The following is a 27,500-nucleotide window of genomic DNA, read 5'->3' on the forward strand; positions in this document are numbered from 1 at the left end:
GAATCGAACCGATGACCATCGCATTACAAATGCGATGCTCTAACCTCTGAGCTAAGCGGGCTCATATAAAAGAACTTGCGCTGTGCGTAAGGCTTTAGTGAACTACTGTAATCTTGGCTATTCCGTATGAATTTTATAATTTTAATTCATAATGATAATGAATATACTGTATATGTTATGTAATATGTAACATAAATAGAATAAATAATAATATATTTATATACAATACAACAATATTATTATAACAATTTATATTATAACAATTAATAGAATTAAATGGAAATAACTATAATAACTTAAACTTATATTATAGTAGAATAACTCTATTCTAATTATACAGGGGCGGTCCTAAGGAAAAGATAGGGATAAAGATTAAGGATAAATCCAGATTAGAATGAGACATTCCTCTGGTTTCATTCGGAAAGGTAGGGGATAAGGCGAAAAAAAAAGGGAATCGACCGTTCAAGCAATAAAAATTATATGGAAAAATGAGAGTAAGAGAGGCATATATATATATGTGGTATATATCCATCCATATTGAATTGCGGATACATCAATGATAGAATCATTTTTGATTGGACTAAATACAAATATAGGTCCTCTGATATATGAAATGCAATAAAATAGAAAAGAGAAATCAAACAAGGGAGACAGAGATACTTTTTCTATATAGAGAAATGCATATCTAACGAATTAAACGTAAAAGGCTCCAGAATAAATGAACGAAAAGGGGGGGGGAGTGGCATCCCAACGAGATCCTAGTCTCAAAAAAAGTGGGGATATGGCGAAATTGGTAGACGCTACGGACTTAATTGGATTGAGCCTTGGTATGGAAACATATTAAGTGATAACTTTCAAATTCAGAGAAACCCTGGAATAAAAAAAGGGCAATCCTGAGCCAAATCCTGTTTTCAGAAAACAAAAAGGGGTTCAGAAAGCAAAAATAATAAAAAAAGGATAGGTGCAGAGACTCAATGGAAGATGTTCTAACGAATAGAGTTGACTGCATTGATCGAGGAATCCTTCTATTTAAACTCCATATAAATAAAGGATGAACCCATATACGTACGTATACGCAATAAAATATCAAAGATTCATGGCAATCCGAAATACTCTTTCTTTTTTTATATGCAAAATTTAGGAATTCTTGTGAATCGATTCCAAGGTTAAGTAAAAATAGAATATTCACTGATCAAATCTGTTATTCCATAGTCTGATAGATCTTTTAAAGAACTCACTAATTGGACGAGAATAAAGATAGAGTCCCATTATACATGTCAATATCAATACCGACAAAAATGAAATTTATAGTAAGAGGAAAATCCGTCGACTTTTTAAATCGTGAGGGTTCAAGTCCCTCTATCCCCAAAGAAAGTCCGCTTTACTCCCTAACTATTTATCTAACTAGTTTTTTTATCCTTTTTTTCAGTGGTTCCACATTAGTTATGTTTATTAGTCGTTTTACTCTTTCACAAACGGATCGTGGGAGAAAGGTTTCTCTCTTATCACAAGTCTTGTGATATATACAACATATGTGCAAATTAACATCTATGAATATGAAAAAGGAATCCACGTTTGAATCATTCACAGTAAATATAATAATTCATTTTTATAGTTAAACTTAACTTACAAAGTATTCTTTTTGAAGAGCCAAGAAATTCCAAGCTTGGATAACACTTTGTAATGTTTTTTTTTAGTCTATTTAATTGATTGACATAGACCCAAGCCCTCTAATCTAAATAGTATGGGGACGATTCGTCGGGAAGAGTCGGGATAGCTCAGTTGGTAGAGCAGAGGACTGAAAATCCTCGTGTCACCAGTTCAAATCTGGTTCCTGGCATGTGGTTAATAATGGATACTGATATAAATTAATCTATGTGGATCGGTATACATAGTCGTTACTAGTCTAGATCATCATAACATACTTATCATTTGTGTATATAAAAAATGTATCCTTTTTGGTGTGGTGTCTAGACCCCATATTTTTTTTTAGGTGAGTATTCAAATTTAAAAGTCTAGAGGGGTGGAACTATCGTAATAGACAAGATTCATTTCAGATACATTAATTTAATTATTAATTTCTTTGGATTTTATTTCATATATTATATTTATTCACTCCTCCCTACGAGACCCTCTAGAACACATATAAGCGATGTGCGCGGTACAAAGTTCATGTTGCAAAACTCTTTATTTATTTTTTTTTTAGCGCACCCATAATACGAATGAGAGTGCAATGACTCTGTTTGATCTAGAACATAATGTAAAAAAATTCCTTTAATATCTGGAATCGTAGAAGTAAATGAAAATTAGTTTCTTATCATTCAATGAGCATCTTGGATTTCATAGAAATTAGGGGCAATATAATCCTTACGTAAAGGCCATCCTATCCAACTTTCGGGCATCAAAATACGTTTCAGGCGTGGATGATTATCATAAGAGATTCCCAACATATCATAAGATTCCCGTTCTTGAAAATCAGCGCTTTTCCAAATCCAGAAAACAGACGGAGTTCTAGGATTCCTCCTTGGGGCAAATACTTTTATGCATACCTCTTCCGGTTGATCCACACCATACTGTATTCTCGTAAGATGATACACACTAGCTAACAGTCCGCCCGGGGCTACATCATATGCACACTGGGAGCGTAGATAATTGTAACCATATACATATAAAATAACAGCAATGGAGTGCCAATCCTCGGGCTTTATTTGTAAAGTTTCTATTCCTTGGTAATCGAAGCCCAAAGATCTATGAACTAGCCTACGCTTGACTAGCCAAGCAGACAAACGACCCTGCATCTTTTTGATCTCCCCCAGATTGAAATTTGTATAAATAAATTAAGTATAAATGAAGTATTTTACATTTACGATGAAATTTTTGAAAATTGGCCTGTTGCTTGTTATTTTGAACAAAAACATCCGCAGCACCCTGTCTAATTGACTAATTCGTGGGAAGATACTGAATTTTTGTATTTTAAAAATGTTTCATTTTCATAAGGGATCTTTGAAGTAAATGGCGGTTGATAGAGTAATCCTTGATCATAATTTCCAGCACGAGTACTGCGTCCAACATGAAACTTGTGATTTGTAGTAAAACATCGAGACTCCTGTTGAGACCCAATTCTATCTTCATAGATTTCTCTAGATACCTTTTTACGAAGTTTTGTTATAGCATCTATAACTGCCTCCGGTTTGGGCGGGCAACCCGGCAAATAAACATCGACAGGAATTAGCTTATCGACTCCCCGAACAGTACTATAAGAATCGGTACTGAACATCCCTCCTGTAATAGTACAGGCTCCCATAGCAATGACATATTTTGGCTCAGGCATTTGCTCATATAATCTCACTAAAGAAGGAGCCATTTTCATCGTTACTGTGCCTGCTGTTAAAATGAGATCCGCTTGCCTAGGACTCGACCTTGGTACCAGCCCATAACGATCAAAGTCGAATCGTGAGCCTATTAATGAAGCAAATTCAATGAAGCAACAACTGGTACCATAGAGAAGCGGCCATAAACTGGAGAGTCTTGACCAATTCGAAAGATCATTTGATGTAGTTGAAATAACTGAATTTTGGGTTGTTCGATCAAGTAATGGAAACTCAATGGAATTCATAATTCTCTCAATGTAATTTTTTTCTTCTTTTTTATTTTTATTATTATTGTCTGAATATTAAGGAGCTAAGACCATTCCAATGCTCCTTTTCGCCATGCATAAACTGAACCAACAATTGGGATAAGCACGAAAATTAAAGCTTCTATAAATACGGATACACCCAATACATCGAAACTCATCGCCCATGGATAAAGAAAAACCGTTTCAACATCAAAAACAACAAAAACTATAGCAAACATATAATAACGGATTCGGAATTGTAACCAAGCATTGCCCATCGGTTCTATACCCGATTCATAACTAGAAAGTTTCTCTGGCCCTTCGTTAACTGGGGCCAAAACTCCGGAAATTAGAAATGCCAAAATAGGAATAACACTTGATATTATTAGAAAAGCCCAAAAAATATCATATTCGTGAAGCAGAAACATAGATGCACTCCTATGAATGTGGAAAATATACCGGATTAGTCGATTCAAATTGTAATGTGAATTCATCCATAAGTATTTAGTCGAACTAAATATGTCTCGTTTCAATATTCGTCGAATAAAAAATCCCAATTTAAACTTTCTTCGATTTGATATTCTATTTCGATATGGTATAGACATATCATGCTCGTATACAAAAAAACTCTTTCGTTCACCGCGCCTCGGGTTCTCGCATTCAAAAAAAGCAATAACACTAGTATTATATATATATGTATATATATTAAATTAAATTAAATACTATATTAATTATTAATTAATATTAGTACATTAATCAGTATGTATAATAATATATTATTATATATTTATATAATAATAATAAATTGATTGATATTTTTAAAAAATGAATATATAAAAAAAGTGTCGTATATACTTTATCATTAAGATCCAGGCAGAATATTTTTATATTAATAGATTATATGGAAACAGAGTGCATTGACCGATTTATTTTTTTATCTCTCCATGTACGAGACTTTAAAGATTGGATTGAATGCGTTGAATTGCGAGGAGCCCTTACATATAACAACGCATAGGCTCCTATCCCCATTAGGATCAATTCATTTTCTCTGAAACAATTAGTTGGGGTTGGTTGTTCTTACGTAAAAAAGTTGATAAGATAAGTAGGGGGATTTCCTAATTCGTCTAAGTTCAAATGGGCCTCCAATCTTCTTGGATAAAGCCAGCATCAGGAGAATTCAAATTTGGAATGGTGGGCAATTGGGTTTGAGTATATTAGTCGGGCTTATGTCATGATTTTTACTTCAAAAATTTACTTTTTTGGTATACCAAAAAAGTAGTATCACTAATTCTTTGATCATGGATAGGAAAACAGGAAAATGCGTATGAATGCGTGTGTATGTAATTCACCCACGAAGATAAATGAAAAAGAGTGGGTTTGTCGAAATTTTTAAAATGCCGATTGGTTCCATTGAAATGTTTTTTTTAGTTTCATGTTCCGAAGGATCCCCGAAAGCGAGAATGTAGGAATGATTCTATTTCGATTTCGATGGAGCAACCAACCGGCCAGCTACAAACAACAAATAATAATAAGGAAATGGAAATAAAAACTATGTAAAAGTAAAAAATTATTTTAATAAAATTAATATTAATGAAAAATTAGGGCTATACGGACTCGAACCGTAGACCTTCTCGGTAAAACAGATCAAACTTCTTATTTTTTTATCCAAATGATTCGAACTGTTTCAAAGACCCAACATGCATTTTTTTTTTGCATTGGGCTCCTTCATCAACTGATATAAATATCAGCGAGTCCGCCATCTTTTTTCTTGACAGAAAGATAACGAGATGGCTCCGCGTGCTCTGATTCTTTATTTTTATTCAGTAGCAATACCAAAGTGTTTCAAAAAAGAATTATCTTGACGTAGGTCTGCCTCCGGCCTAGATCAACCTAAGTTAAATGGAGTATCTATCGCTCTGCCCAAAGCATCAAATATGAAACTTCATACACCTTCAAGTTCATAGGACGAAAAGATATTTTTTTTTTGAGGTCCTTATACTCATTATGCCTGGCATTGAATGGACTAGGTATTCACCTTATCAATTATAAAATCAATGGTGGGTTCTATTTGACGCCTAAACTGGCGCCTCAATTGGACCAACCAACCATTTGTCAGGCTATTGTTCTCTTGTTCCCTCAAATCCATGGAGTAAGACATCAATTTTTTACTAAGATAAATTCTGTTGATTGCATGATGGACTCCTCTGAAAAAGCATTGGCGCGCGTGTAAACGAGGTGCTCTACCTAACTGAGCTATAGCCCTTGTGTTTGTGATAAATATTTTATCATGTATATAATTTGTTGTCAAGGTGAATATTGCATGATCCGACACGATAGCTCTCTGATCTGTTTCCTACCAAAGACGGGTATTGCTTAGAAGTAAAATTCCATCTATAATCTATCGATGTGGCGTGATGGGTTCCTTTTTGTTTCTCTTTATGATGATAAATGACCTACTTAACTCAGTGGTTAGAGTATTGCTTTCATACGGCGGGAGTCATTGGTTCAAATCCAATAGTAGGTAGAACTTATTAGATACCGCAGTCAATGGTATCTAATAAGTATTTCTACCCACCTTACTTTTTTTATTTCTTTTTTATCTTTTCCATACTCCACTACTCGTATTCTTAATTCTATTAAATTTTTTTTCGTTGCACCTAAATCTGATTACATTTGATTGGATCGGCAGAATCAAAATAGGGTGTGTATAAACAAAACTCTTTTTATTATTTGGACGCACCGCACCAACAAACAACTAGTTATGAAATTGCATTGATAGCCTCTACTCGCGTCCTAGCTCGTCTGAGAGCTAAATTTGCCTCAATTGTTTGTCTCTTGCCTTCAGCACTACTCAAGTTAGCTTCAGCTATTTCAAGAGTTTTTTGAGCTTCTTGCGGATCAATGTCACTACCCCTCTCTGCATCATTGACTAAAATGGTGATTTCATTATTACCTATTCTAGCGAAACCGCCCATCAGAGCTATTGTTAACCATTGGTCGTTAAGACGTATTCTCAAAATGCCTATATCTACAGCCGTGGCAATAGGGGCGTGATTTGATAATACACCAATTTGACCACTATTAGTCGATAAAATGATTTCTTTCACTTCTGAATCCCAAACAATTCGATTAGGAGTCAGTACACATAGATTTAAGGTCATTTCTTCAATTTGCTCTCCACATCTAAGTTCATAGCCTTCGCGGTAGCTTCATCGATATTACCTACCAAATAAAAGGCCTGCTCCGGAAGACCGTCTAATTCTCCGGAAAGAATCAGTTGAAACCCCCTAATTGTTTCTGTTAGACCAACATATTTTCCGGGAGAACCGGTAAAAACTTCTGCTACGAAGAAGGGTTGTGATAAGAAACGCTCAATTTTTCGTGCTCTTGCTACGGTTAAACGATCCTCTTCAGATAATTCGTCCAACCCAAGGATAGCTATAATGTCCTGAAGTTCTTTGTAACGTTGTGAAGTTTGCTTAACTCTTTGCGCAGTTTCATAATGTTCCTCACCAACGATCCGAGGTTGGAGCATAGTTGACGTTGAATCTAAAGGATCTACTGCTGGATAGATACCTTTGGCAGCCAGCCCTCTTGATAGTACGGTAGTAGCATCTAAATGCGCAAATGTTGTGGCAGGAGCGGGGTCGGTCAAATCGTCTGCAGGTACATAAACTGCTTGAATCGAAGTTATGGATCCCTCTTTCGTAGAAGTAATTCTTTCTTGCAAAGAACCCATTTCTGTACTAAGAGTAGGTTGATAACCTACAGCGGAAGGCATTCTTCCTAATAAAGCGGATACTTCGGATCCCGCTTGGACGAAACGAAAAATATTGTCGATAAATAGAAGCACGTCTTGTTCATTAACATCCCGGAAATATTCCGCCATGGTTAGGGCAGTCAAACCAACTCTCATACGAGCTCCCGGCGGTTCATTCATCTGACCATAGACTAGAGCTACTTTTGATTCCGAAATATTTTGTTCATTAATCACTCCGGATTCTTTCATTTCCATGTAAAGATCATTTCCTTCGCGAGTACGTTCGCCCACTCCGCCAAATACGGATACACCTCCATGAGCTTTGGCAATGTTGTTGATCAATTCCATGATGAGTACTGTTTTACCCACTCCAGCCCCCCCGAATAGCCCGATTTTTCCTCCACGGCGATAAGGAGCTAAAAGATCCACTACTTTAATCCCCGTTTCAAAAATAGATAATTTGGTATCTAACTGTATAAAGGCAGGCGCAGATCTATGAATAGGAGATGTTGTGCGAGTATCTACAGGACCCAAATTATCAACAGGTTCTCCAAGAACATTGAAAATTCGTCCGAGAGTCGCTCCACCGACTGGAACACTCAGAGGAGCTCCCGTGTCAATCACTTCCATTCCTCTCATCAGACCGTCTGTCGCACTCATAGCTACAGCCCTAACTCGATTATTTCCTAATAATTGCTGTACCTCGCAAGTTACGTTAATTTGCTGGCCAACAGTATCTTGACCTTTAACTACCAAAGCATTGTAAATATTAGGCATCTTTCCCGCCGGAAAGGATACATCCAGTACCGGACCAATTATTTGAGCGATACGCCCCAGGTTTTTTTCTTCAAGTGCGGAAACCCCAGGACCAGAAATAGTAGGATTTATTTTCATAATAATAATAAAGTATTATATGTCGAAATTTTTTTGCAAACAGAATAAAATAAAAAAATGTCCGATAGCAAGTGGGTCGGTTAATTCAATAAGAAATGGAAGTGAGTACTCTATTTTGTTGGTACCATCCAACTGAATCCAATTCAATTGTTTACTCATTCAATGAGTGCATTTTCAAAAATAAAGTAGATGGATAAGAATTATTATGATTCATCATTTTTATGACATTGGCCGCTGTTTTTTATTTCATCATATCTATTTACACTTGTTCTTTTTATACTTATATATAATACCTTTTTTTCATTCATGGATAAATTCCACATATTTTCACATCTAGGATTTAGATATACAACTACAACATATATCACTGTCAAGAGTTAATTTCTTTTTATTTAGATATTTACTTAATTTATATATATATATATTTACAAAGTGAGTGATTCAAAACTTGCAAAAAAGGGGATTGGGTTGCGCCATACATATAAAATAGTATACAATAATGATGTATTTGGCGAATCAAATACCATGGTGTAATAACGAACCATTCGAATTAGTTGATAAGATTTGTTGATAATTTTGTGAAGGATTCCTGTGAAAGGTTTTCATTAAAGCCTAATCCATGTCGAGTAGACCTTGTCCTTGTGAGAATTCTTAATTCATGAGTTATAGGGAGGGACTTATGTCACCACAAACAGAGACTAAAGCAAGTGTTGGCTTCAAAGCGGGCGTTAAAGATTACAAATTGACTTATTATACTCCTCAATATACACCCAAAGATACTGATACCCTGGCAGCATTCCGAGTAACTCCTCAACCTGGAGTTCCACCGGAAGAAGCGGGGGCTGCTGTAGCTGCCGAATCTTCTACAGGTACATGGACAACTGTGTGGACCGATGGACTTACCAGCCTTGATCGTTACAAAGGACGATGCTACGACATCGAGCCCGTTGCTGGAGAAGAAAATCAATATATTTGTTATGTAGCCTATCCTTTAGACCTTTTTGAAGAGGGTTCTGTTACTAACATGTTTACTTCCATTGTGGGTAATGTTTTTGGGTTCAAAGCGCTACGCGCTCTACGTTTGGAGGATCTGCGAATTCCTGTTGCTTATGTTAAAACTTTCCAGGGGCCGCCCCATGGTATCCAAGTTGAGAGAGATAAATTGAACAAGTATGGTCGTCCCCTATTGGGATGTACTATTAAACCAAAATTGGGATTATCTGCTAAGAACTACGGTAGAGCGGTTTATGAATGTCTCCGCGGTGGACTTGATTTTACCAAGGATGATGAGAACGTGAACTCCCAACCATTTATGCGTTGGAGAGACCGTTTCCTATTTTGTGCTGAAGCAATTTATAAAGCACAAGCCGAAACCGGTGAAATCAAAGGACATTACTTGAATGCTACTGCGGGTACATGCGAAGAAATGATAAAAAGGGCTGTATTTGCCAGAGAGTTGGGAGTGCCCATCGTAATGCATGACTACTTAACGGGGGGATTCACCGCAAATACTAGCTTGTCTCATTATTGCCGAGATAATGGTCTACTTCTTCACATTCACCGCGCAATGCATGCAGTTATTGATAGACAGAAGAATCATGGTATACATTTCCGTGTACTAGCTAAAGCGTTACGTATGTCTGGTGGAGATCATATTCACTCTGGGACCGTAGTAGGTAAACTAGAAGGGGAAAGAGAGATCACCCTAGGCTTTGTTGATTTACTACGCGACGATTTTATTGAAAAAGACCGAAGTCGCGGTATTTACTTCACTCAAGATTGGGTATCTCTACCAGGTGTTCTGCCTGTTGCTTCAGGGGGTATTCACGTTTGGCATATGCCTGCTTTGACCGAGATCTTTGGGGATGATTCCGTACTACAGTTCGGTGGAGGAACTTTAGGACACCCTTGGGGAAATGCACCGGGTGCCGTAGCTAATCGAGTAGCCCTAGAAGCCTGTGTACAAGCTCGTAATGAGGGACGTGATCTTGCTCGTGAAGGTAATGAAATTATCCGCGAGGCTTGCAAATGGAGCCTTGAACTAGCTGCTGCTTGTGAAGTATGGAAGGAGATCAAATTCGAATTTGAAGCAATGGACACTTTGTAATCGTAATCTAGTAATTTAATTACCGCTCGTTACCTTAATTGAATTGCAATTAAACTCGGCTCAATTCTTTTACTAAAAGAATTGAGCCGAACTGAATAAAGAATGAGGCCCGTAGTTACTATATTTTTCATATCATATATAATTTAATTATTAAGAATAAACAACCAAAATGTGTCTTTCTATTGTTGGATCCATAATTAATCCTATGGGTCTTGGGATTGGTAGATTATTTGATATTTATATACCGTGGATTGAGCCAAGGAGCACAACGCCCTCTACCCACCCCGTATATTGTCCTTTTCGTTCCGTGTTGCACTATAAACTTATTATTGTACGAAATTATAAGAAAAGTAATTCTTCATATTTATAATATAAGAATATATATAATATAAGAGAGAAAAAATATTTATCTTTTCGATGAAAATTTGTTCACAACATGGGAGAAACCTCTCTTTATATTTCGAATTGAAGAAGGGGTGCCATCATCTATAGTGAAGTGATACCCCGATTTACACAATAGAATCATTTCTTTCAATACTTACTCGTTATTAGTTAATGATCCTAGTTATTGGATCTATATGCTTATTCCGAGAGGAAATTTTCAAATGATTATTCATCGAACGGCTATTCATCTATTGTATTTTCATTCAAATAGGGGGCAGGAAGGCTCTATGGAAAAATGGTGGTTCAATTCAATGTTGTCTAAGGAAGAGTTAGAACACAGGTGTGGGCTAAGTAAATCACTAGCGGGTATTGGTCCCATTGAAAATACCAACGGGAGTGAAGACCCTGTTATGAATAATATGATTCATGGTTGGGATGATAGCTCTAATAATGTTGATCATTTTTTTGGTATCAGAGACATTCGGAGTTTGATCTCTGATGACACTTTTTTAGTTAGGGATAGTAATGGTGAAAATTATTCCATATATTTTGATATTGAAAATAAAATTTTTGAGATTGAAAATGATCGTTCTTTTCTGAGTGAACTGGAAAGTTTTTTTTCTAGTTATCCAAATGATGGGTTTAAGAGTGACAATCACTACTATGACCGTTACATGTATGATACTCAATATAGTTGGAATAATCACATTACTAGTTGCATTGAGAATTATCTTCGTTCTGAAATAAATATGGATAGTTCCATTTCAAGCGGTAGAAACAATTACAGTAAGAGTTATATTTATAGTTACATTTGTAGTGAAAGCGTAAATAGTATTGACAGCGAGAGTTTCAGTATACAAACTAGCGCAAATGGAAGTGATTTCGATATGATAGGAAGATATACTGATCTTGATATAAGCCAAAAATACAGGCATTTGTGGGTTCAATGCGAAAATTGTTATGGATTAAATTATAAGAAATTTTTTAGGTTAAAACTTAATATTTGTGAACAATGTGGATATCATTTGAAAATGAGTGGTTCAGAAAGAATCGAACTTTTGATTGATCCAGGCACTTGGGGTGCTATGGACGAGGACATGGTTTCCGTGGATCCCATTGAATTTCATTCGGAGGAGGAACTCTATAAAGATCGTATTGATTCTTATCAAAAAAAAACAGGGTTAACTGAGGCTGTTCAAACAGGCATAGGTCAACTAAACGGTATTTCCATAGCAATTGGGATTATGGATTTTCAGTTTATGGGGGGCAGTATGGGATCCGTAGTAGGCGAGAAAATCACCCGTTTGATCGAATATGCTACTAATAGATCTCTACCTCTTATTATAGTGTGTGCTTCCGGAGGGGCGCGCATGCAAGAAGGAAGTTTGAGCTTGATGCAAATGGCTAAAATATCTTCAGCTTCATATGATTATCAATCAAATAAAAAATTATTCTACGTAGCAATCCTTACATCTCCTACAACCGGTGGAGTGACCGCTAGTTTTGGTATGTTAGGAGATATCATTATTGCCGAACCTAATGCCTACATTGCATTTGCGGGTAAAAGAGTCATTGAACAAACATTGAATAAGACAGTACCGGACGGTTCACAAGAAGCTGAGTATTTATTCCATAAGGGCTTATTCGACCCAATCGTACCACGTAATCTTTTAAAAGGTGTTCTGGGTGAGTTATTTCAGCTTCACGGTTTCTTTTCCTTTCCTTGAATCAAAATGAAATCAAGTAGATCATTTAATTCTAATTCAGTTTTTTTGAGGTGCATAAGTATTTAGTTTATAGTAATCAAATTATAAGTAAAAATAAAAAATAATAAGCATGGAGTTTTGCTTGAGGTCATAAGATCTAATTGTATAAAGGATCCGAAGTTTTTGATAATTACTTTTTATTATTTCCTCCAGATCCATTTTATTTCTACCTAGATTCATAATTAGTAATCGTAAAGACTCTATAAACAGGATAAAAGAGTAAATTCTTATCATAAGTTATGAAAAAAAAAAAATGAATGTTCCCTTACCTTATTAAAATGTAGAAAAAAAAGAATAGAAATCTTGCTTTTATTTTTCTATATTCCCCGATAACTTCCATTTTTTACTAGGAATCCCTGTTGGATAGTATTCTAACGAATCCTTTGATAACTTGTAAGAAACTCTTTTGGTCTTTATTAGAAGATAAGTATAAGAAAACAAGAATAATCATAAATATAAAGGTACACTTATTTAGTTCTATATTTCTTGTACCTATACCTATTATTATATACTGATAATAGATATACTTATCATAAGATATCTTTAAAACAGGTACAAATATTAAATCGAGGTATCCATTCTATGACAACTTTCAACTTACCCTCTTTTTTTGTGCCTTTAGTGGGTCTAGTATTTCCGGCACTTGCAATGGCTTCTCTATCTCTTCATGTTCAAAAAAACAAGATTGTCTAGATTATTCAGGACCTAATCTCATCCATTTTTTTCAAGGCTCGGACTTGGATCATAATACAGATATCCATTTAGTAGAATAGGGTACGGTGCGTGTCTTCTTCCGAACACAAACGAAAAAGCTGTTATGCGCGTGTAACCATGACATGATATATGGTATGGTGCATTATATCTATTTTATTTTTATTTAAAAGGAATTAGCAAATGTCTGAAATGAAAAGTAAAAGTATCTATATGGATGTAGATATCCATAGTGGGATCATATGAAGATATATATATTTTTTTTATCTAACTGATTCGATGAATTACTCCTAATGGTTCACATGATAATAATAGTGCTAGTTGATGAGAGTTACTTCGGGAATAAAAAAAAAATAAAGAAAGTAAAATTAATTTGGGTTATTCTCTCAATTCCAATAAAATGAAACAACTGGATCTAGTATGAACTGGCGATCAGAACGTATATGGATAGAACTTATAGCGGGGTCTCGAAAAACAAGTAATTTCTGCTGGGCCTGTATCCTTTTTTTAGGCTCACTAGGATTCTTATTGGTTGGAACTTCTAGTTACCTTAGTAGGAATCTTATATCCTTATTTCCTTCTCAGCAAATTCTTTTTTTTCCACAAGGGATCGTGATGTCTTTCTATGGGATCGCAGGTTTGTTCATTAGCTCCTATTTGTGGTGCACAATTTCGTGGAATGTAGGTAGTGGTTATGATAGATTCGATAGAAAAAAGGGAATAGTGTGCATTTTTCGTTGGGGATTCCCTGGAAGAAACCGTCGCATCTTCCTTCGATTCCTTATGAGAGATATTCAGTCGATTAGAATAGAGGTTAAAGAAGGTATTTACCCTCGGCGTGTACTTTATATGGAAATCAGAGGCCAGGGTGCCATCCCCTTGACTCGTACTGATGAGAATTTGACTCCGCGAGAAATTGAAAAAAGGGCTGCGGAGTTGGCCTATTTTTTGCGCGTACCAATTGAAGTATTTTGAAATGAATTGAAGAATTAATGCTTTCGCAGCATTGAGTAAGGACCTCATAAATTTTGTTATATAACAACTTAGCTTAAGTTTTTTCAGAGCGCTCAAAACAGAGGATCAAAAAATCGGGTCGTTTATAACTATAATCATTCTATTTATCTCTTTTTTTGCTACTCGTTTTTGATTTTATCATATCCATATTTTTCTGAAATTTCCCTCAATTATTCCCGGTCTATGGGTAGCCGGCGAAATTTTTCGAAATAATTGATCTAAGGGGGTTCTTTTGCCTCGAAATCCGAAAAAGCTTTTTTTGAAGTGGCTCGATGAGGGATTCATCGAAAGGATGAAGTTGCTTCGAATGAAGAAATAATAAAACAACATATTGTTTCCAGATCCAAGGACTAACCAATTAATGAAAAAGGGAGGGAGTAGATCTATAGATTCAATACCTTGTTATAGAACTCGTGTTTCGTGGAAATATCAGATTGGATAGAGTCGAGGAATGAGGTGGTTTCATTAGCAATTCACAGATTAAAAATGTCAAAAAAGAAAGCTTGCACCCCCCTTCTATATCTTGCATCTATAGTATTTTTGCCCTGGTGGATTTCTCTCTCATTTAATAAAAGTATGGAATCTTTGGTGACTAATTGGTGGAATGCGCGGCAATCCGAAGTTTTTTTAAATGATATTCAAGAAAAGGGCGTTCTAGAAAAATTTATAGAATTAGAAGAACTATTCCTTTTGGACGAAATGGTAAAGGAATACCCGGATACACATATACAAACGCTTTCTATAGGAATACACAAAGAAACGATACAATTGGTCAAGATGCACAATGAGGGTTATATCCATACCATTTTACATTTTTCGACAAATATAATAAGTTTCGCTATTCTAAGTGGTTATTCTATTCTGGGTAATAAAGAACTTGTTATTATTAATTCTTGGGTTCGGGAATTTTTCTATAACTTAAGCGACACAATAAAAGCTTTTTTTATTCTTTTATTAACTGATTTATGTATTGGATTCCATTCACCTCACGGCTGGGAATTAATGATTGGTTTTGTCTACAAGGATTTTGGATTTTCTCATAACAATCAAATTATATCTGGTCTTGTTTCCACCTTTCCAGTCATTCTAGATACAATTTTAAAATATTGGATCTTCCGTTATTTAAATCGTGTATCTCCGTCACTTGTAGTGATTTATCATTCAATGAATGACTAAAGAATGATCCGCTGATCTGAATCTACTCATAATGTTTTTTACTTCGTACATAAACAAACCATTAAAAGTATTACTTATTCTTTATGTTTCTACCCATCCAGGAAATTCCTCCTGGATTCCAGTAAAATAGCAGAATCGTGGATAGGGAACTCTACTAGCAACCTACCAAATTTATTGTAGAAATTTTTGGGATCAATGATTGGACCATGCAAAATATAAATATTTTTTCTTGGATAAAGGAACAGATGAATCGATTCATTTCCGTATCGATCATTATATTTATATATGTAATAACTCGGACATCTATTTCACATGCATATCCCATTTTTGCACAACAGAGTTATGAAAATCCACGAGAAGCAACTGGGCGTATTGTATGCGCCAATTGTCATTTAGCTAATAAGCCCGTGGATATTGAGGTTCCACAAGCAGTACTTCCCGATACTGTATTTGAAGCAGTTGTTAGAATTCCTTATGATATCCAACTGAAGCAAGTTCTTTCTAATGGTAAAAGGGGTTCTTTGAATGTAGGTGCTGTTCTTATTTTACCCGAGGGGTTCGAATTAGCCCCCCCTGATCGTATTTCTCCGGAAATGAAACAAAAGATGGGCAATCTGTCTTTTCAGAGTTATCGTCCTACTAAAAAAAATATTCTTGTGATAGGTCCTGTTCCTGGTCAGAAATATAGTGAAATCACCTTTCCTATTTTGTCTCCGGACCCCGTTACTAAGAAAGACGCTTACTTCTTAAAATATCCTATATACGTGGGCGGTAATAGGGGAAGGGGTCAGATTTATCCCGATGGAAGTAAGAGTTAACAATACAGTCTATAATGCTACAGCATCAGGTATAGTAAGCAAAATAGTACGTAAAGAAAAAGGGGGGTATGAAATAACCATAGCGGATGCATCCGACGGACACCCAGTCGTTGATATTATACCCCCGGGACCAGAACTTCTTGTTTCAGAGGGTGAATCCATCAAGCTTGATCAACCATTAACGAGCAATCCCAATGTGGGTGGATTTGGTCAGGGAGATGCAGAAATAGTACTTCAAGACCCATCACGTGTCCAAGGTCTTTTTTTATTCTTGGCATCTGTTATTCTGGCACAAATCTTTTTGGTTCTTAAAAAGAAACAGTTTGAGAAGGTTCAATTGTCCGAAATGAATTTATAGAGCCGTGTATTTCGAAACATTAAGTTGATAAAAATACTAAACTTCTTGTTGATCGATGCAATTATATATGGTCAAAAATAATAATGAAAAGCCTTTTCTTTGTTTATACTGTTTTTCTGCAAGCTATTGGGATTTACTTGTATTCTATTCCACCGCAAATAATATACTAGCATGTAGGTTGCGAAGAATATTATTCGTTTTTTTTTTTTTTTCATTTCATAACATAAACGTTTAAAATTGATCCAGTCAACACAGTCACACCATAAAAATTCGGATTGAAAAAAAAAAAAAGTATCGTTTAAAAAGTAAGAACTCAACGGATCTCGCCCCTCGAATTCGAGGGGCGAGATCCGTTGAGTTCTTACTTTTTAATGTCTACAACAAAGTCCATACAATTACTACAGGGATGAACCCAATCCAGAATATGAACCATAAAAGAAAACACCTATTAAACCGATCACAAGAATACCAGCTACAGTACCTATAAGCCAAAGAGGAATCCTTCCAGTAGTATCGGCCATTTATCCCACTTCCCTCCACATTTCATCAAGTGGTCATGCTAGAGACATAAACAGTCATGGATAATTATGAGATGAAATCCTTCCGAATGGGATAATATAATTTATTCTCTTTTCTTCTCTTAATTGAAGAAATAATTGGAAAATAAAACAGCAAGTACAAAAATGAGTAATAACCCCCAGTAAAGACTGGTACGATTCAATTCAACACTTTGTTCGTTCGGGTTTGATTGTGTCATAGCTCTATAATTCGGATTAGGTTTATCGTTGGATGAACTGCATTGCTGATATTGACCCCAAAAAAGAAACGGTAGGTACAGCCAGTCCGTGAACAGCCAACCATCTCACTGTAAAAATTGGATAGGTTCGATCTATAGTCATTGGGACCTCCTAAAAGGATCTACTAAATTCATCGAGTTGCGCCAAAGAATCAAAACGTCCAGTTATTAATGGAATTCCTTGTCGGTTCTCTGTAAAATACTCGTTTGGGCGAGGACTTCCAAACACATCGTAAGCTAAACCCGTGCTGACAAACAACCAACCCGCAATGAATAGGGAAGGTATAGTAATGCTATGAATAACCCAGTATCGAATACTGGTGATAATATCAGCAAAAGAACGTTCTCCCGTGCTTCCAGACATGCTGAGCTCCACATATTCTTGTACAGTCAAAGAGGGGGATCGATTCCGTGAAAGATGGGATCAGTAAATCAAAAACCACTGGTCCTTTATCTTTGTGAGATCGTCAATAGTGTACCGAAGGCGTCTTTAGAGTATACCAAATAAGTATAGCTATCCTTCTTCTGACACAGCAATGCAATTTAAATTTCAACCAGTATCTAAAAAAATTGGTACATAATTCTTTTCTTCCCTTCTTATTCCTTAATCTATACAGAAACATTTGCCATTCAATATTTAATTCCTGTAATATAGGATTTCTTTCCATTACTAACTTTGGACTATAAACAAAGGATCAAATAAGGTGTGAGTCTGACGGGTTGTATTCCCATAATTCATAAAATTTAATAAAACATGCTATATTTCGCATGTTTTATTAAATTTTATATTTGCGAGCCATCGTACGATACTTTTGCTCTTCTCATTCGATGTGCAATTAATGAGCCTACTAATACAAATTAAACTCTATACTATATTGAATCACTACGAAATAAAATTTCTAAAATGATTTAGATTTTATATTTCTTTTTTATTTGGATCGTTTCTTTTCTTTTTCAATTGTATCGACTCCATTTTATATTTTGTTTGGAACGAGGGCCTTATAACATAACACCTTTTATTTTACTTTAACTCTTTACTTTTTTTATTATAATTTATATTATTAGTAAATGAAGTTACATGACAAAGTTTTTTTTACTATTACTTTATTCAAGAGTTGCTCAATAAATCCGTAAATCCGTTGAGTCGGAATCGTGGGATCGGTAGATGTCAAAGACGATGAACCGATATATTTTTACTTCTGTCACTATAACTTTGTTTGTGCCGTCTATAATGAAATGAATAATAAATTATAAATCAACAGCTTTCGATTGGATTGGGGCTTATTTTGTCAATTGGTCTTTTTCTTATCTTGTATTTCTCAAAAATAGAAACTTAGGTAAATGTTTGATGAGCATATGTATAAATAAAAAGTATCCCGTTTAGTTCCTTCATGCCTACTATAACTAGTTATTTCGGTTTTCTACTGGCGGCTTCAACTATAACCTCAGCTTTATTTATTGGTCTGAGCAAGATACGACTTATTTGAAATTGATTGAATGAACAATTCATAAATTTAAATCTTTTTTTAAGATTCCAGGTAGTCCATAGTTCCTTACTACGTAAATTATAAATTCTTGGTTATTGAGATTCATGGGCGATTTGGATTAATATTTAGGGATAGATATTACCTCCCCCCTTTTACCCTTTCAAACAAATTGAAATGATTGAAGTTTTACTATTTGGAATCGTGTTAGGTTTAATTCCTATTACTTTGGCTGGATTATTCGTAACTGCATATTTGCAATACAGACGGGGCGATCAGTTGGACCTTTGATTAAATAACATCTGTTTTTAAATAATATCTCGTTTTTTGATTGACCTCCTCCTTTCTTTAATCCGCAGGAGGTCAAATTCAGGCGTCTGCTCAAGTTAGTAAAGTTATTTCATTGTAATTCGACCTAAGAAGAACAGAATCACGCTCTGTAGGATTTGAACCTACGACATCGGGTTTTGGAGACCCGCGTTCTACCGAACTGAACTAAGAGCGCTTTCTTATCACAATATAAAATACCGTAAATAAAAAATAAAGGGATTTTTTTGTAACCCCCACCTTGCATGCATATGCATATAGTATCATAAAATATTATGTATGTTCAATTTTCATTGATCTCAATTGATCCTTCATTACTGCACATAGTAGAAGTAATAGATAGGGATGACAGGATTTGAACCCGTGACATTTTGTACCCAAAACAAACGCGCTACCAAGCTGCGCTACATCCCTTTCAATTGGACTACAGTGTCATTGTAGAGAATTCCCGTCTTGTTTTCCACATCGTAATTTCCTCCATTGATATACAATTTATCTTGCTTGGCATTTATTCTTTTTCGTATCATATAACATATTCTCATACAACACATATAATATATTTAATAAATAAAATTATATCAGTAATGCCCAATAAAGTAAGGTGGCGTCTTTTTCTGTTGTAAAGAAAGGGAAATATCATCCACCGGGTCGTTATATATATCCATTTTAGTTAGGGATGCCGCGTACAAATAAAAGTGATCCTTAACTACATATGTATCTGATCATATATGTATTACAATAAAAAAAGGAGGATTTTCAATGCGAGACATAAAAACATATCTCTCCGTGGCACCTGTGTTAAGCACTCTATGGTTCGGGTCTTTAGCAGGTCTATTGATAGAGATCAATCGTTTATTCCCAGATGCATTGACATTCCCATTTTTTTCATTCTAGTTACGGATGAAAAAGATTAGAGATACAATAAATTATCTGTGCTCCCCCTTTCTTTGTTTTGTTCTTTGCTGTCATTTTTTTTAGGATAAAAAAAGAAGGAAAGAGAAAGAAGATTCGCCCGCAACGAAATTCGGGTTCAGGCTGAATTAATAGACAGAGAACAGAAATGGAAATTAAGGGTCGAGGACAACAAAAGCATACAAGATACTTAAATGAAATACTATACTGGTATTAGATTAGAACTAATTTATAGTTAGAAATAATTGTATTACTTATTATTTCTCTATTCTCTATTGATTGCAATGAAATATTTCAGAATTGGATTTCTAATCAGCAACTTCTTTTTTTCTTCCTTTCGGATTGAAAATAAAAGAGTTGAGTGAATCCAAAAGCAAAAGAAAGGAGGTTTATGGCCAAAGGCAAAGATGTCAGAGTAAGAGTTATTTTGGAATGTAACAGTTGTGTCCGAAACGGTATTAATAAGGAATCGCGGGGCATTTCCAGATATATTACTCAAAAGAATCGACACAATACGCCTAATCGATTGGAATTGAGAAAATTTTGTCCCTGTTGTTACAAGCATACGATTCATGGGGAGATAAAGAAATAGATAAAGCGGAACGCGTGTGTAACCTCTCCACTCCAAGGAACAGTAATAAATTAAAATTACATAATATATATATATTATATAAACAAACTATAAAAATAAAACAATACTATTTCTATTTCGGTCGGATCCCCAATGAAATTAGAATTAATAAATAGGATTTTAAAGATAAGGAATAAACCATGGATAAATCCAAGCGACTTTTTCTTAAATCCAAGCGATCTTTTCGTAGGCGTTTGCCCCCAATTGGGTCGGGGGATCGAATTGATTATAGAAACATGAGTTTAATTAGTCGATTTATTAGTGAACAAGGAAAAATATTATCTAGACGAGTGAATAGATTGACTTTGAAACAACAACGATTAATTACTAGTGCTATAAAACAAGCTCGTATTTTATCTTTGTTACCTTTTCTTAATAATGAGAAACAATTTGAGAGAACTGAGTCAACTCCTAGAACTGCGGGTCCTCGAACTAGAAATAAATAGATAGACCTATATCCTCAATTACAATTGAATAAAAATTCCATTCCGAACCCCAACTCAGATTGATTTTTTGTTCAAAAAATTAGAGAATCCAGATTTGATTGTCACGTCATAAGAAAAAATTAAAGTAAAAAAGATACCCCCCCTTTTTTTTTGAAACGTGCTCATTCATTTTTACTATTTTATCTTTATTATAATTATATTAAATAGTAATTTTTACTCTACCTTCCCGGAGCTCATTCTCCGGGGCCCCCGTTTAAATCATTACAGTGTATTCCTTCCAATCTCCTTATTTAATGATCTTATTGGAAATCATGTAAAGACAATTCGTATTTGATATGGCTATTTGTGCAAGTATTTTACGATTAAGAAGCAACTGCCTCTTGTATAGATCATTTATGGATATACTATAAATATAGGATACCCCCATCTCGCGAATTGCTGCATTTATACGAGTAATCCACAAACGACGAAAACTTCTCTTTTGCCTGCCCCTATCCCGATGAGCAGAAACCAAAGCCCTTATTTTCTGTTGAATAGTAGTTCGAGTAAGTCTTGAATGAGTCCCCCGAAAGGTTGATGCAAATAAACGAATTTTTGTTCTACGTCTCCGAGCTACATACCCTCGTCTAATTCTGGTCATTGAATCAAGTTAAACTTTAATGAATAACTAATTGATTTTTTTCTTTCAGTCATTCTTTTCCCCTTTCCTGGTCTATTAATAACAAAACGGATTCTTCCAATGTATAAAAAAAATTCCAATGGCTTTTGCTACTATGACCTTCCCAACCACGATTTTCCAGACATTTAACCTCGAAAAAAGAAATTATATTGATACTAAACAAAATAATAATAATAAATTGTAAATTAAGTTGAGTATATTATAAATATAAAGTAGTAAGGGTAAATGGATAAAAAAAAGTGGGTTCCTTCGTTTCTATGGTTGCTTCTTAAACGGTGAGGTCCTTTCTATACACCGGAGCCTCTTCCCTCATTTAATCAATGTTATTAGTAACTTGTACAGTTCACATTCTTTGACTCTACCCATGAATTATCCAGCAATAGGTCTTTTCACAATGAGATCTACCCATACAGTAACGGTATTTAATTATAAAGGTTGGCTAGGTAGCTGACCCTGTTAGTCCGTTCTTGCAAGAGCGGAGCGTGTTTCTTTTGCTTCTTAAATACTATTTCCCCCGCTTAATGGATAACCATTTGCTACCACTGGGGAATTGCTTCTCATCTCCAATTGAGGTGATTGGATTTGCACCAATGGAAACCATAAATTTCATACACAGTGGTTTTTTTTATATATTGAATGGAATTATTCCATCCTATTCATTGGTACTGGTCATTGATACTGGAAAAAATTTTCCCTTTCTTTTTTCCAGTTCATGATTTGAACGAGTCGCACATACACCCTAGTACACGTTCCTCGACGCTGAGGACATCCCCGAAGGGCGGGGGATTTTGTTACATTTTTTATTGGCTGTCTTGTGTTTCTAATAAGTTGTTTAATAGTTGGCATTCTGAATCTGAATCACATATAAAATATAAAATGGGCTGGTTTAGATCAATCCTAACCGGATGATTATGAATTATTTCTATTTACTATTGATTGAATTTATTTCATTTTACCTTATTTTGCCCCGGCAAGAAGATAAAATTTAGGTTCATTCGAATTATGGTTCAAATCAAAATAGAATCGTGGATTTACGTGAAATCACCGGTATTTTCGACCGCTACAAGATCAACAATTCCATGGGCTTGGGCTTCTGTTGCTGACATAAAAACATCTCTTTCCATGTCTTCGGATACAACCCATAAAGGGTTACCCGTTCTTTGTACATAAACCCTTGTGAGGATTTCGCGGAGTCTCAGCAGTTCTTCCGCTTCTAGGACAAATTCTCCTGTTTGTGCCTCATAATAAGAACTAGCAGGTTGGTGGATCATTACCCTGATGATATAACATAATGAATGGTTCCTCAATCTCGTACGATCGGACGACGGAAAGAGGTAAAGAATAACACGAAGAAAAAAGAATATATAATTGAACAACCGTACGGGCATTTTTTGTGCATTGCATACGGCTCTAGAATGGAATCAAAACCAAATCTCGTTAAGTGATCCATTTACCACCCTTCTTTTCGGTAGAGTTAAAAAATACTATGATGGTTCCGTTGCTTTTTATATTTCGAATTTATCCAGTATGTGATGTGATTCAGCAATCCCAAAGTTTTTTTTTGATCCGATCAAATAAGTATAAGTAAAAAATTATCTTGTTTTTTTTTTTTTTCGTTTTAGTACTCTTTCATAATATCGGAAAGAGACTTCTGGTGTGAAAACAAAAAAGTTTGTGACGCTGAAATGAACCCCGGATAGATAAGATCAAATCGGAAAACCTTTTTCTCATATTACTCGCCCGATACATAATCTCATGTTATGAAAAAACAATAAAGGTTTGTTCATATCGAACTCGAAGTGCCATGCTATTATTACTTAAATATTATTATATATTATTCATAATTTATATTGCGAAGGCATAGTCTTCTTTTTTCTCTCAAATAAAAAACTCATTGGCGCCAAGCGTGAGGGAATGCTATACGTTTGGTAATTTCTCCTCCGACCAGGATTAAAGATCCCATTGAAGCGGCTAATCCCATGCATATTGTATGTACATCTGGTGGCACAAATTGCATAGTATCATAAATGGATACTCCGGGGGTTATCCACCCGCCGGGAGAGTTTATAAACAAATAAAGATCCTTGGTCTCATCCTCTATACTGAGGTATACCATGAGACCAATAATTTGGTTTGAAATCTCGCTATTAACCACTTGGCCTAAAAAAATTAATCTTTCTCGATAAAGTCGGTTGATTAGGACAAAATTTTATCCCTTAGGAACCGTACACGCACCTTTGGATGCATACGGTTCAAAAAATTGCGAAAAAAGAATCAATGTGTTGATTCCAGCCCACCTTCTTTTTTATAGTAGGGCTTTTCTACTTCCTAACGAAGGGGCTTTTTCTTTCTATTTTTTTAAGAAAGATTCTTTTTTGCTAGCCTCTCCGTAAAAAAGAATCCACTAAACTTATCGAATTAAACTCTCATTGATGTATTGTTTCATCGAAATCCAAATTACGATGTAATTTTCTTGTTCCTGAATAGGCCTCCTCAATTATTTTAGGTTTATGTTCTACTCCGGGTAAAGATCCTCCCTATTTCAATTTGCACATATAGGACAAATGATCCCAATACCACTTTTTTTGGTACGACATTTTTTTTTCAATTCATTTCATGCCTTTCTTACGACAAATATTCGATGTAGTCATCATATTATTTCATTGATTGGCAGTTTGAGATCGCCCATATGCTATAAAGTAATTACTTATGATACAACTGGTAATCATACATATATTAGCAGTTGGGTATTTTCTGAACGGAGCCTGGATACTTCATTTTATTGGTCCAGCCAAGCCAACCATAAATTTTTATAATGGAAAATATTAATATTGATCTTGATCCCCCCCAAAAATGGATCGAATTGCACTTCACGCTCCAAATTATTGATGGTTCAAGCAATCTTTTTTGGGCGAAACGGAGGGTATCTCGATCGGGAGAGAGAACGGGAAAATCCCATATGGCCCAATATGTCTGACAAGTCGCACTATATGTCAATCCAAACTGCATCTTCCTCTCCAGGACTCCGAAAAGGTACTTTTGGAACACCAATAGGCATCAACTGAAAGAAAGGGGATTTAAGTACTATATTTTACTTTGATGTGGAAACGTAATGTCATATTTTACCCCTAGATTGGAAAGTTCATAGAGTAAGACGAAATGAATAAAGGAAAATTATTATGAATGGGTCAGGCTGTTCGAATGATGAACAAGTATCGATGCATTCGCTCATAGAAAACGGGACCAACCCCCCATTGCGTATTGGTACTTATTGGGTATAGAATAGATCTGCTTATCTTTGTTCCTACGAACAGAATTGTTCCATTATTACCAACGAAATGGAATTAAATAAATATTAACCCCCGCTCCGAAATAATCCACCGAAAGGGAGAGGTCCATAAAATAGTCTTTTCCAATGCGATAAAGTTACATAGTGTCTTTTTTTCTTTGATAAAGGGGTATTTCCATGGGTTTGCCTTGGTATCGTGTTCATACCGTCGTATTGAATGATCCCGGTCGGTTGCTTGCTGTACATATAATGCATACAGCTCTCGTTTCTGGTTGGGCCGGTTCGATGGCTCTATATGAATTAGCAGTTTTTGATCCCTCTGACCCTGTCCTTGATCCAATGTGGAGACAAGGTATGTTCGTTATACCCTTCATGACTCGTTTAGGAATAACCAATTCGTGGGGCGGCTGGAGTATTACAGGAGGGGCTATAACGAATCCGGGTATTTGGAGTTACGAAGGTGTGGCCGGGGCACATATTTTGTTTTCTGGTTTGTGCTTCTTGGCCGCTATCTGGCATTGGGTATATTGGGATCTAGAAATATTCTCTGATGAACGTACAGGCAAACCCTCTTTGGATTTGCCCAAGATCTTTGGAATTCATTTATTTCTCTCAGGGTTAGCTTGCTTTGGGTTTGGTGCATTTCATGTAACAGGTTTGTATGGTCCTGGAATATGGGTGTCTGATCCTTATGGATTAACTGGAAAAGTACAATCTGTAAATCCTGCGTGGGGGGTAGAAGGTTTTGATCCTTTTGTTCCGGGAGGAATAGCCTCTCATCATATTGCAGCAGGTACGTTGGGCATATTAGCCGGCCTATTCCATCTTAGTGTCCGCCCGCCCCAACGTCTATACAAAGGATTACGTATGGGTAATATTGAAACTGTCCTTTCCAGTAGTATTGCTGCTGTCTTTTTTGCAGCTTTTGTTGTTGCTGGAACTATGTGGTATGGCTCAGCAACTACCCCGATCGAATTATTTGGTCCGACTCGTTATCAATGGGATCAAGGATACTTCCAGCAAGAAATATATCGAAGGATTAGTGCCGGACTAGCCGAAAATCAGAGTTTATCAGAAGTTTGGTCTAAAATTCCCGAAAAATTAGCTTTTTATGATTACATTGGCAATAATCCAGCAAAAGGGGGATTGTTTCGAGCGGGCTCAATGGACAACGGGGATGGAATAGCTGTTGGATGGTTAGGACATCCCGTCTTTAGAGATAAAGAAGGGCGTGAGCTTTTTGTACGTCGTATGCCGACTTTTTTTGAAACATTTCCAGTAGTTTTGGTAGACGGAGATGGAATTGTAAGAGCCGATGTTCCTTTTAGAAGGGCAGAATCAAAGTATAGTGTCGAACAAGTAGGAGTAACTGTTGAATTCTATGGTGGCGAACTCGATGGAGTCAGTTATAGTGATCCTGCTACTGTGAAAAAATATGCTAGACGTGCTCAATTGGGTGAAATTTTTGAATTAGATCGTGCTACTTTGAAGTCCGATGGTGTTTTTCGTAGCAGTCCGAGGGGTTGGTTCACTTTTGGACATGCTTCGTTTGCTTTGCTCTTCTTTTTCGGACACATTTGGCATGGTGCTAGAACCCTGTTCAGAGATGTTTTTGCTGGTATTGACCCAGATTTGGATGCTCAAGTGGAATTTGGAGCTTTCCAAAAACTTGGAGATCCAACTACAAGGAGACAGGTAGTCTGATACAGCATTGCTCTTGTATTTTTCGCCTCCATTGGATTTTTTTTTATTTAACTTTGACATAGAGTCCCAGAGAAATCTTGATTTGAATCACCGCTCTTTCTTTGACTCTTGTCTTTTCTTAATCTGGGAGATGATCCCAAATGAACAGGTGTGGAAGTTATAATTGTAAACCACGATCGAATTTATGGAAGCTTTGGTTTATACATTCCTCTTAGTCTCGACTCTAGGAATAATTTTTTTCGCTATATTTTTCCGAGAACCACCCAAGGTTCCGACTAAAAAGGCGAAATGATTTTTGATTATCTTACATTATCTAAATTTAAGTAAAGTAATGAGCCTCCAAAAAAGGGAGGCTCATTACTTTAACTAGTCCCCGTGTTCCTCGAATGGATCTCTTAGTTGTTGAGAGGGTTGCCCAAAAGCGGTATATAAGGCGTACCCAGTAAAACTTACAAGTAAACCAGATATAAAGATGGCGACCAGGGTTGCTGTTTCCATTATTATTATTATAAAATTTCAAGACCACAATGGATCTATGATAAGATCGTTTATTTACAATGGAATGGTATACAAAGTCAACCAATATCAGCCAATGCAATAGGATTTATGGCTACACAAACCGTTGAGG

At 35.8% G+C, this 27,500-nt stretch overlaps 26 protein-coding genes and 7 non-coding genes across 33 annotated transcripts in view; 17 read left to right on the top strand and 16 right to left on the bottom strand. All coding sequences in view use genetic code 11, as the record gives it.

Annotated features, from left to right (window-relative positions):
• The window catches only part of trnT-UGU, a 73-nt gene extending 12 nt beyond the window's left edge, over positions 1 to 61 (bottom strand). The window contains exon 1 of the tRNA in view: positions 1 to 61. This exon is cut by the window's left edge and continues 12 nt beyond it. This is a non-coding gene — a tRNA (tRNA-Thr).
• Positions 62 to 775: 714 nt separating this feature from the next.
• On the top strand, positions 776 to 1,368 carry trnL-UAA. The gene is made up of 2 exons: positions 776 to 810; positions 1,319 to 1,368. It is a non-coding gene; the product is annotated as a tRNA-Leu (tRNA).
• Positions 1,369 to 1,767: 399 nt separating this feature from the next.
• On the top strand, positions 1,768 to 1,840 carry trnF-GAA. The gene has a single exon. It is a non-coding gene; the product is annotated as a tRNA-Phe (tRNA).
• Positions 1,841 to 2,321: 481 nt separating this feature from the next.
• On the bottom strand, positions 2,322 to 2,798 carry ndhJ (NADH-plastoquinone oxidoreductase subunit J). The gene has a single exon. It carries the CDS (start codon positions 2,796 to 2,798, stop codon positions 2,322 to 2,324), a length of 477 nt encoding a protein of 158 aa, YP_009446075.1.
• A 134-nt stretch (positions 2,799 to 2,932) lies between these two features.
• ndhK (NADH dehydrogenase subunit K) lies at positions 2,933 to 3,616 on the bottom strand. Its single transcript has one exon. The coding sequence runs from the start codon at positions 3,614 to 3,616 to the stop codon at positions 2,933 to 2,935; it is 684 nt and encodes a 227-aa protein (YP_009446076.1).
• Positions 3,617 to 3,681: 65 nt separating this feature from the next.
• Positions 3,682 to 4,044, bottom strand: ndhC (NADH-plastoquinone oxidoreductase subunit 3). The gene has a single exon. It carries the CDS (start codon positions 4,042 to 4,044, stop codon positions 3,682 to 3,684), a length of 363 nt encoding a protein of 120 aa, YP_009446077.1.
• A 1,171-nt stretch (positions 4,045 to 5,215) lies between these two features.
• Positions 5,216 to 5,879, bottom strand: trnV-UAC. Its single transcript has 2 exons — positions 5,841 to 5,879; positions 5,216 to 5,250 (listed from the first exon to the last, which is right to left on the bottom strand). It is a non-coding gene; the product is annotated as a tRNA-Val (tRNA).
• Positions 5,880 to 6,067: 188 nt separating this feature from the next.
• Positions 6,068 to 6,140, top strand: trnM-CAU. Its single transcript has one exon. It is a non-coding gene; the product is annotated as a tRNA-Met (tRNA).
• A 235-nt stretch (positions 6,141 to 6,375) lies between these two features.
• atpE (ATP synthase CF1 epsilon subunit) lies at positions 6,376 to 6,777 on the bottom strand. Its single transcript has one exon. It carries the CDS (start codon positions 6,775 to 6,777, stop codon positions 6,376 to 6,378), a length of 402 nt encoding a protein of 133 aa, YP_009446078.1.
• On the bottom strand, positions 6,774 to 8,270 carry atpB (ATP synthase CF1 beta subunit). The gene has a single exon. The coding sequence runs from the start codon at positions 8,268 to 8,270 to the stop codon at positions 6,774 to 6,776; it is 1,497 nt and encodes a 498-aa protein (YP_009446079.1).
• Positions 8,271 to 8,949: 679 nt separating this feature from the next.
• On the top strand, positions 8,950 to 10,377 carry rbcL (ribulose-1,5-bisphosphate carboxylase/oxygenase large subunit). The gene has a single exon. It carries the CDS (start codon positions 8,950 to 8,952, stop codon positions 10,375 to 10,377), a length of 1,428 nt encoding a protein of 475 aa, YP_009446080.1.
• A 671-nt stretch (positions 10,378 to 11,048) lies between these two features.
• On the top strand, positions 11,049 to 12,488 carry accD (acetyl-CoA carboxylase carboxyltransferase beta subunit). The gene has a single exon. It carries the CDS (start codon positions 11,049 to 11,051, stop codon positions 12,486 to 12,488), a length of 1,440 nt encoding a protein of 479 aa, YP_009446081.1.
• A 621-nt stretch (positions 12,489 to 13,109) lies between these two features.
• Positions 13,110 to 13,220, top strand: psaI (photosystem I subunit VIII). Its single transcript has one exon. It carries the CDS (start codon positions 13,110 to 13,112, stop codon positions 13,218 to 13,220), a length of 111 nt encoding a protein of 36 aa, YP_009446082.1.
• Positions 13,221 to 13,658: 438 nt separating this feature from the next.
• Positions 13,659 to 14,213, top strand: ycf4 (photosystem I assembly protein ycf4). Its single transcript has one exon. The coding sequence runs from the start codon at positions 13,659 to 13,661 to the stop codon at positions 14,211 to 14,213; it is 555 nt and encodes a 184-aa protein (YP_009446083.1).
• A 525-nt stretch (positions 14,214 to 14,738) lies between these two features.
• cemA (envelope membrane protein) lies at positions 14,739 to 15,428 on the top strand. The gene has a single exon. The coding sequence runs from the start codon at positions 14,739 to 14,741 to the stop codon at positions 15,426 to 15,428; it is 690 nt and encodes a 229-aa protein (YP_009446084.1).
• Positions 15,429 to 15,634: 206 nt separating this feature from the next.
• petA (cytochrome f) lies at positions 15,635 to 16,246 on the top strand. The gene has a single exon. It carries the CDS (start codon positions 15,635 to 15,637, stop codon positions 16,244 to 16,246), a length of 612 nt encoding a protein of 203 aa, YP_009446085.1.
• Positions 16,247 to 17,002: 756 nt separating this feature from the next.
• Positions 17,003 to 17,125, bottom strand: psbJ (photosystem II protein J). The gene has a single exon. The coding sequence runs from the start codon at positions 17,123 to 17,125 to the stop codon at positions 17,003 to 17,005; it is 123 nt and encodes a 40-aa protein (YP_009446086.1).
• A 119-nt stretch (positions 17,126 to 17,244) lies between these two features.
• On the bottom strand, positions 17,245 to 17,361 carry psbL (photosystem II protein L). The gene has a single exon. It carries the CDS (start codon positions 17,359 to 17,361, stop codon positions 17,245 to 17,247), a length of 117 nt encoding a protein of 38 aa, YP_009446087.1.
• A 22-nt stretch (positions 17,362 to 17,383) lies between these two features.
• Positions 17,384 to 17,503, bottom strand: psbF (photosystem II cytochrome b559 beta subunit). The gene has a single exon. It carries the CDS (start codon positions 17,501 to 17,503, stop codon positions 17,384 to 17,386), a length of 120 nt encoding a protein of 39 aa, YP_009446088.1.
• A 9-nt stretch (positions 17,504 to 17,512) lies between these two features.
• Positions 17,513 to 17,764, bottom strand: psbE (photosystem II cytochrome b559 alpha subunit). The gene has a single exon. The coding sequence runs from the start codon at positions 17,762 to 17,764 to the stop codon at positions 17,513 to 17,515; it is 252 nt and encodes an 83-aa protein (YP_009446089.1).
• A 1,027-nt stretch (positions 17,765 to 18,791) lies between these two features.
• Positions 18,792 to 18,887, top strand: petL (cytochrome b6/f complex subunit VI). The gene has a single exon. The coding sequence runs from the start codon at positions 18,792 to 18,794 to the stop codon at positions 18,885 to 18,887; it is 96 nt and encodes a 31-aa protein (YP_009446090.1).
• Positions 18,888 to 19,061: 174 nt separating this feature from the next.
• Positions 19,062 to 19,175, top strand: petG (cytochrome b6/f complex subunit V). The gene has a single exon. It carries the CDS (start codon positions 19,062 to 19,064, stop codon positions 19,173 to 19,175), a length of 114 nt encoding a protein of 37 aa, YP_009446091.1.
• A 140-nt stretch (positions 19,176 to 19,315) lies between these two features.
• On the bottom strand, positions 19,316 to 19,389 carry trnW-CCA. Its single transcript has one exon. It is a non-coding gene; the product is annotated as a tRNA-Trp (tRNA).
• A 162-nt stretch (positions 19,390 to 19,551) lies between these two features.
• On the bottom strand, positions 19,552 to 19,625 carry trnP-UGG. The gene has a single exon. It is a non-coding gene; the product is annotated as a tRNA-Pro (tRNA).
• A 345-nt stretch (positions 19,626 to 19,970) lies between these two features.
• Positions 19,971 to 20,105, top strand: psaJ (photosystem I subunit IX). Its single transcript has one exon. The coding sequence runs from the start codon at positions 19,971 to 19,973 to the stop codon at positions 20,103 to 20,105; it is 135 nt and encodes a 44-aa protein (YP_009446092.1).
• Positions 20,106 to 20,514: 409 nt separating this feature from the next.
• On the top strand, positions 20,515 to 20,715 carry rpl33 (ribosomal protein L33). Its single transcript has one exon. The coding sequence runs from the start codon at positions 20,515 to 20,517 to the stop codon at positions 20,713 to 20,715; it is 201 nt and encodes a 66-aa protein (YP_009446093.1).
• Positions 20,716 to 20,894: 179 nt separating this feature from the next.
• rps18 (ribosomal protein S18) lies at positions 20,895 to 21,200 on the top strand. The gene has a single exon. It carries the CDS (start codon positions 20,895 to 20,897, stop codon positions 21,198 to 21,200), a length of 306 nt encoding a protein of 101 aa, YP_009446094.1.
• A 286-nt stretch (positions 21,201 to 21,486) lies between these two features.
• Positions 21,487 to 21,840, bottom strand: rpl20 (ribosomal protein L20). Its single transcript has one exon. It carries the CDS (start codon positions 21,838 to 21,840, stop codon positions 21,487 to 21,489), a length of 354 nt encoding a protein of 117 aa, YP_009446095.1.
• A 1,070-nt stretch (positions 21,841 to 22,910) lies between these two features.
• clpP (clp protease proteolytic subunit) lies at positions 22,911 to 24,937 on the bottom strand. The gene is made up of 3 exons: positions 24,867 to 24,937; positions 23,783 to 24,071; positions 22,911 to 23,156 (listed from the first exon to the last, which is right to left on the bottom strand). The coding sequence occupies exons 1-3, from the start codon at positions 24,935 to 24,937 to the stop codon at positions 22,911 to 22,913; spliced, it is 606 nt and encodes a 201-aa protein (YP_009446096.1).
• A 408-nt stretch (positions 24,938 to 25,345) lies between these two features.
• Positions 25,346 to 26,872, top strand: psbB (photosystem II CP47 chlorophyll apoprotein). Its single transcript has one exon. It carries the CDS (start codon positions 25,346 to 25,348, stop codon positions 26,870 to 26,872), a length of 1,527 nt encoding a protein of 508 aa, YP_009446097.1.
• A 184-nt stretch (positions 26,873 to 27,056) lies between these two features.
• psbT (photosystem II protein T) lies at positions 27,057 to 27,164 on the top strand. Its single transcript has one exon. It carries the CDS (start codon positions 27,057 to 27,059, stop codon positions 27,162 to 27,164), a length of 108 nt encoding a protein of 35 aa, YP_009446098.1.
• Positions 27,165 to 27,238: 74 nt separating this feature from the next.
• psbN (photosystem II protein N) lies at positions 27,239 to 27,370 on the bottom strand. The gene has a single exon. It carries the CDS (start codon positions 27,368 to 27,370, stop codon positions 27,239 to 27,241), a length of 132 nt encoding a protein of 43 aa, YP_009446099.1.
• Positions 27,371 to 27,478: 108 nt separating this feature from the next.
• The window catches only part of psbH (photosystem II protein H), a 222-nt gene continuing 200 nt past the window's right edge, over positions 27,479 to 27,500 (top strand). The window contains exon 1 of the mRNA in view: positions 27,479 to 27,500. This exon is cut by the window's right edge and continues 200 nt beyond it. Coding sequence (YP_009446100.1) covers positions 27,479 to 27,500 — 22 coding nt within the window.

The sequence above is a fragment of the chloroplast genome of Coptis chinensis, assembly GCF_015680905.1.
Source record: "Coptis chinensis chloroplast, complete genome".
In the NCBI taxonomy this organism is placed as follows: Eukaryota; Viridiplantae; Streptophyta; class Magnoliopsida; order Ranunculales; family Ranunculaceae; genus Coptis; species Coptis chinensis.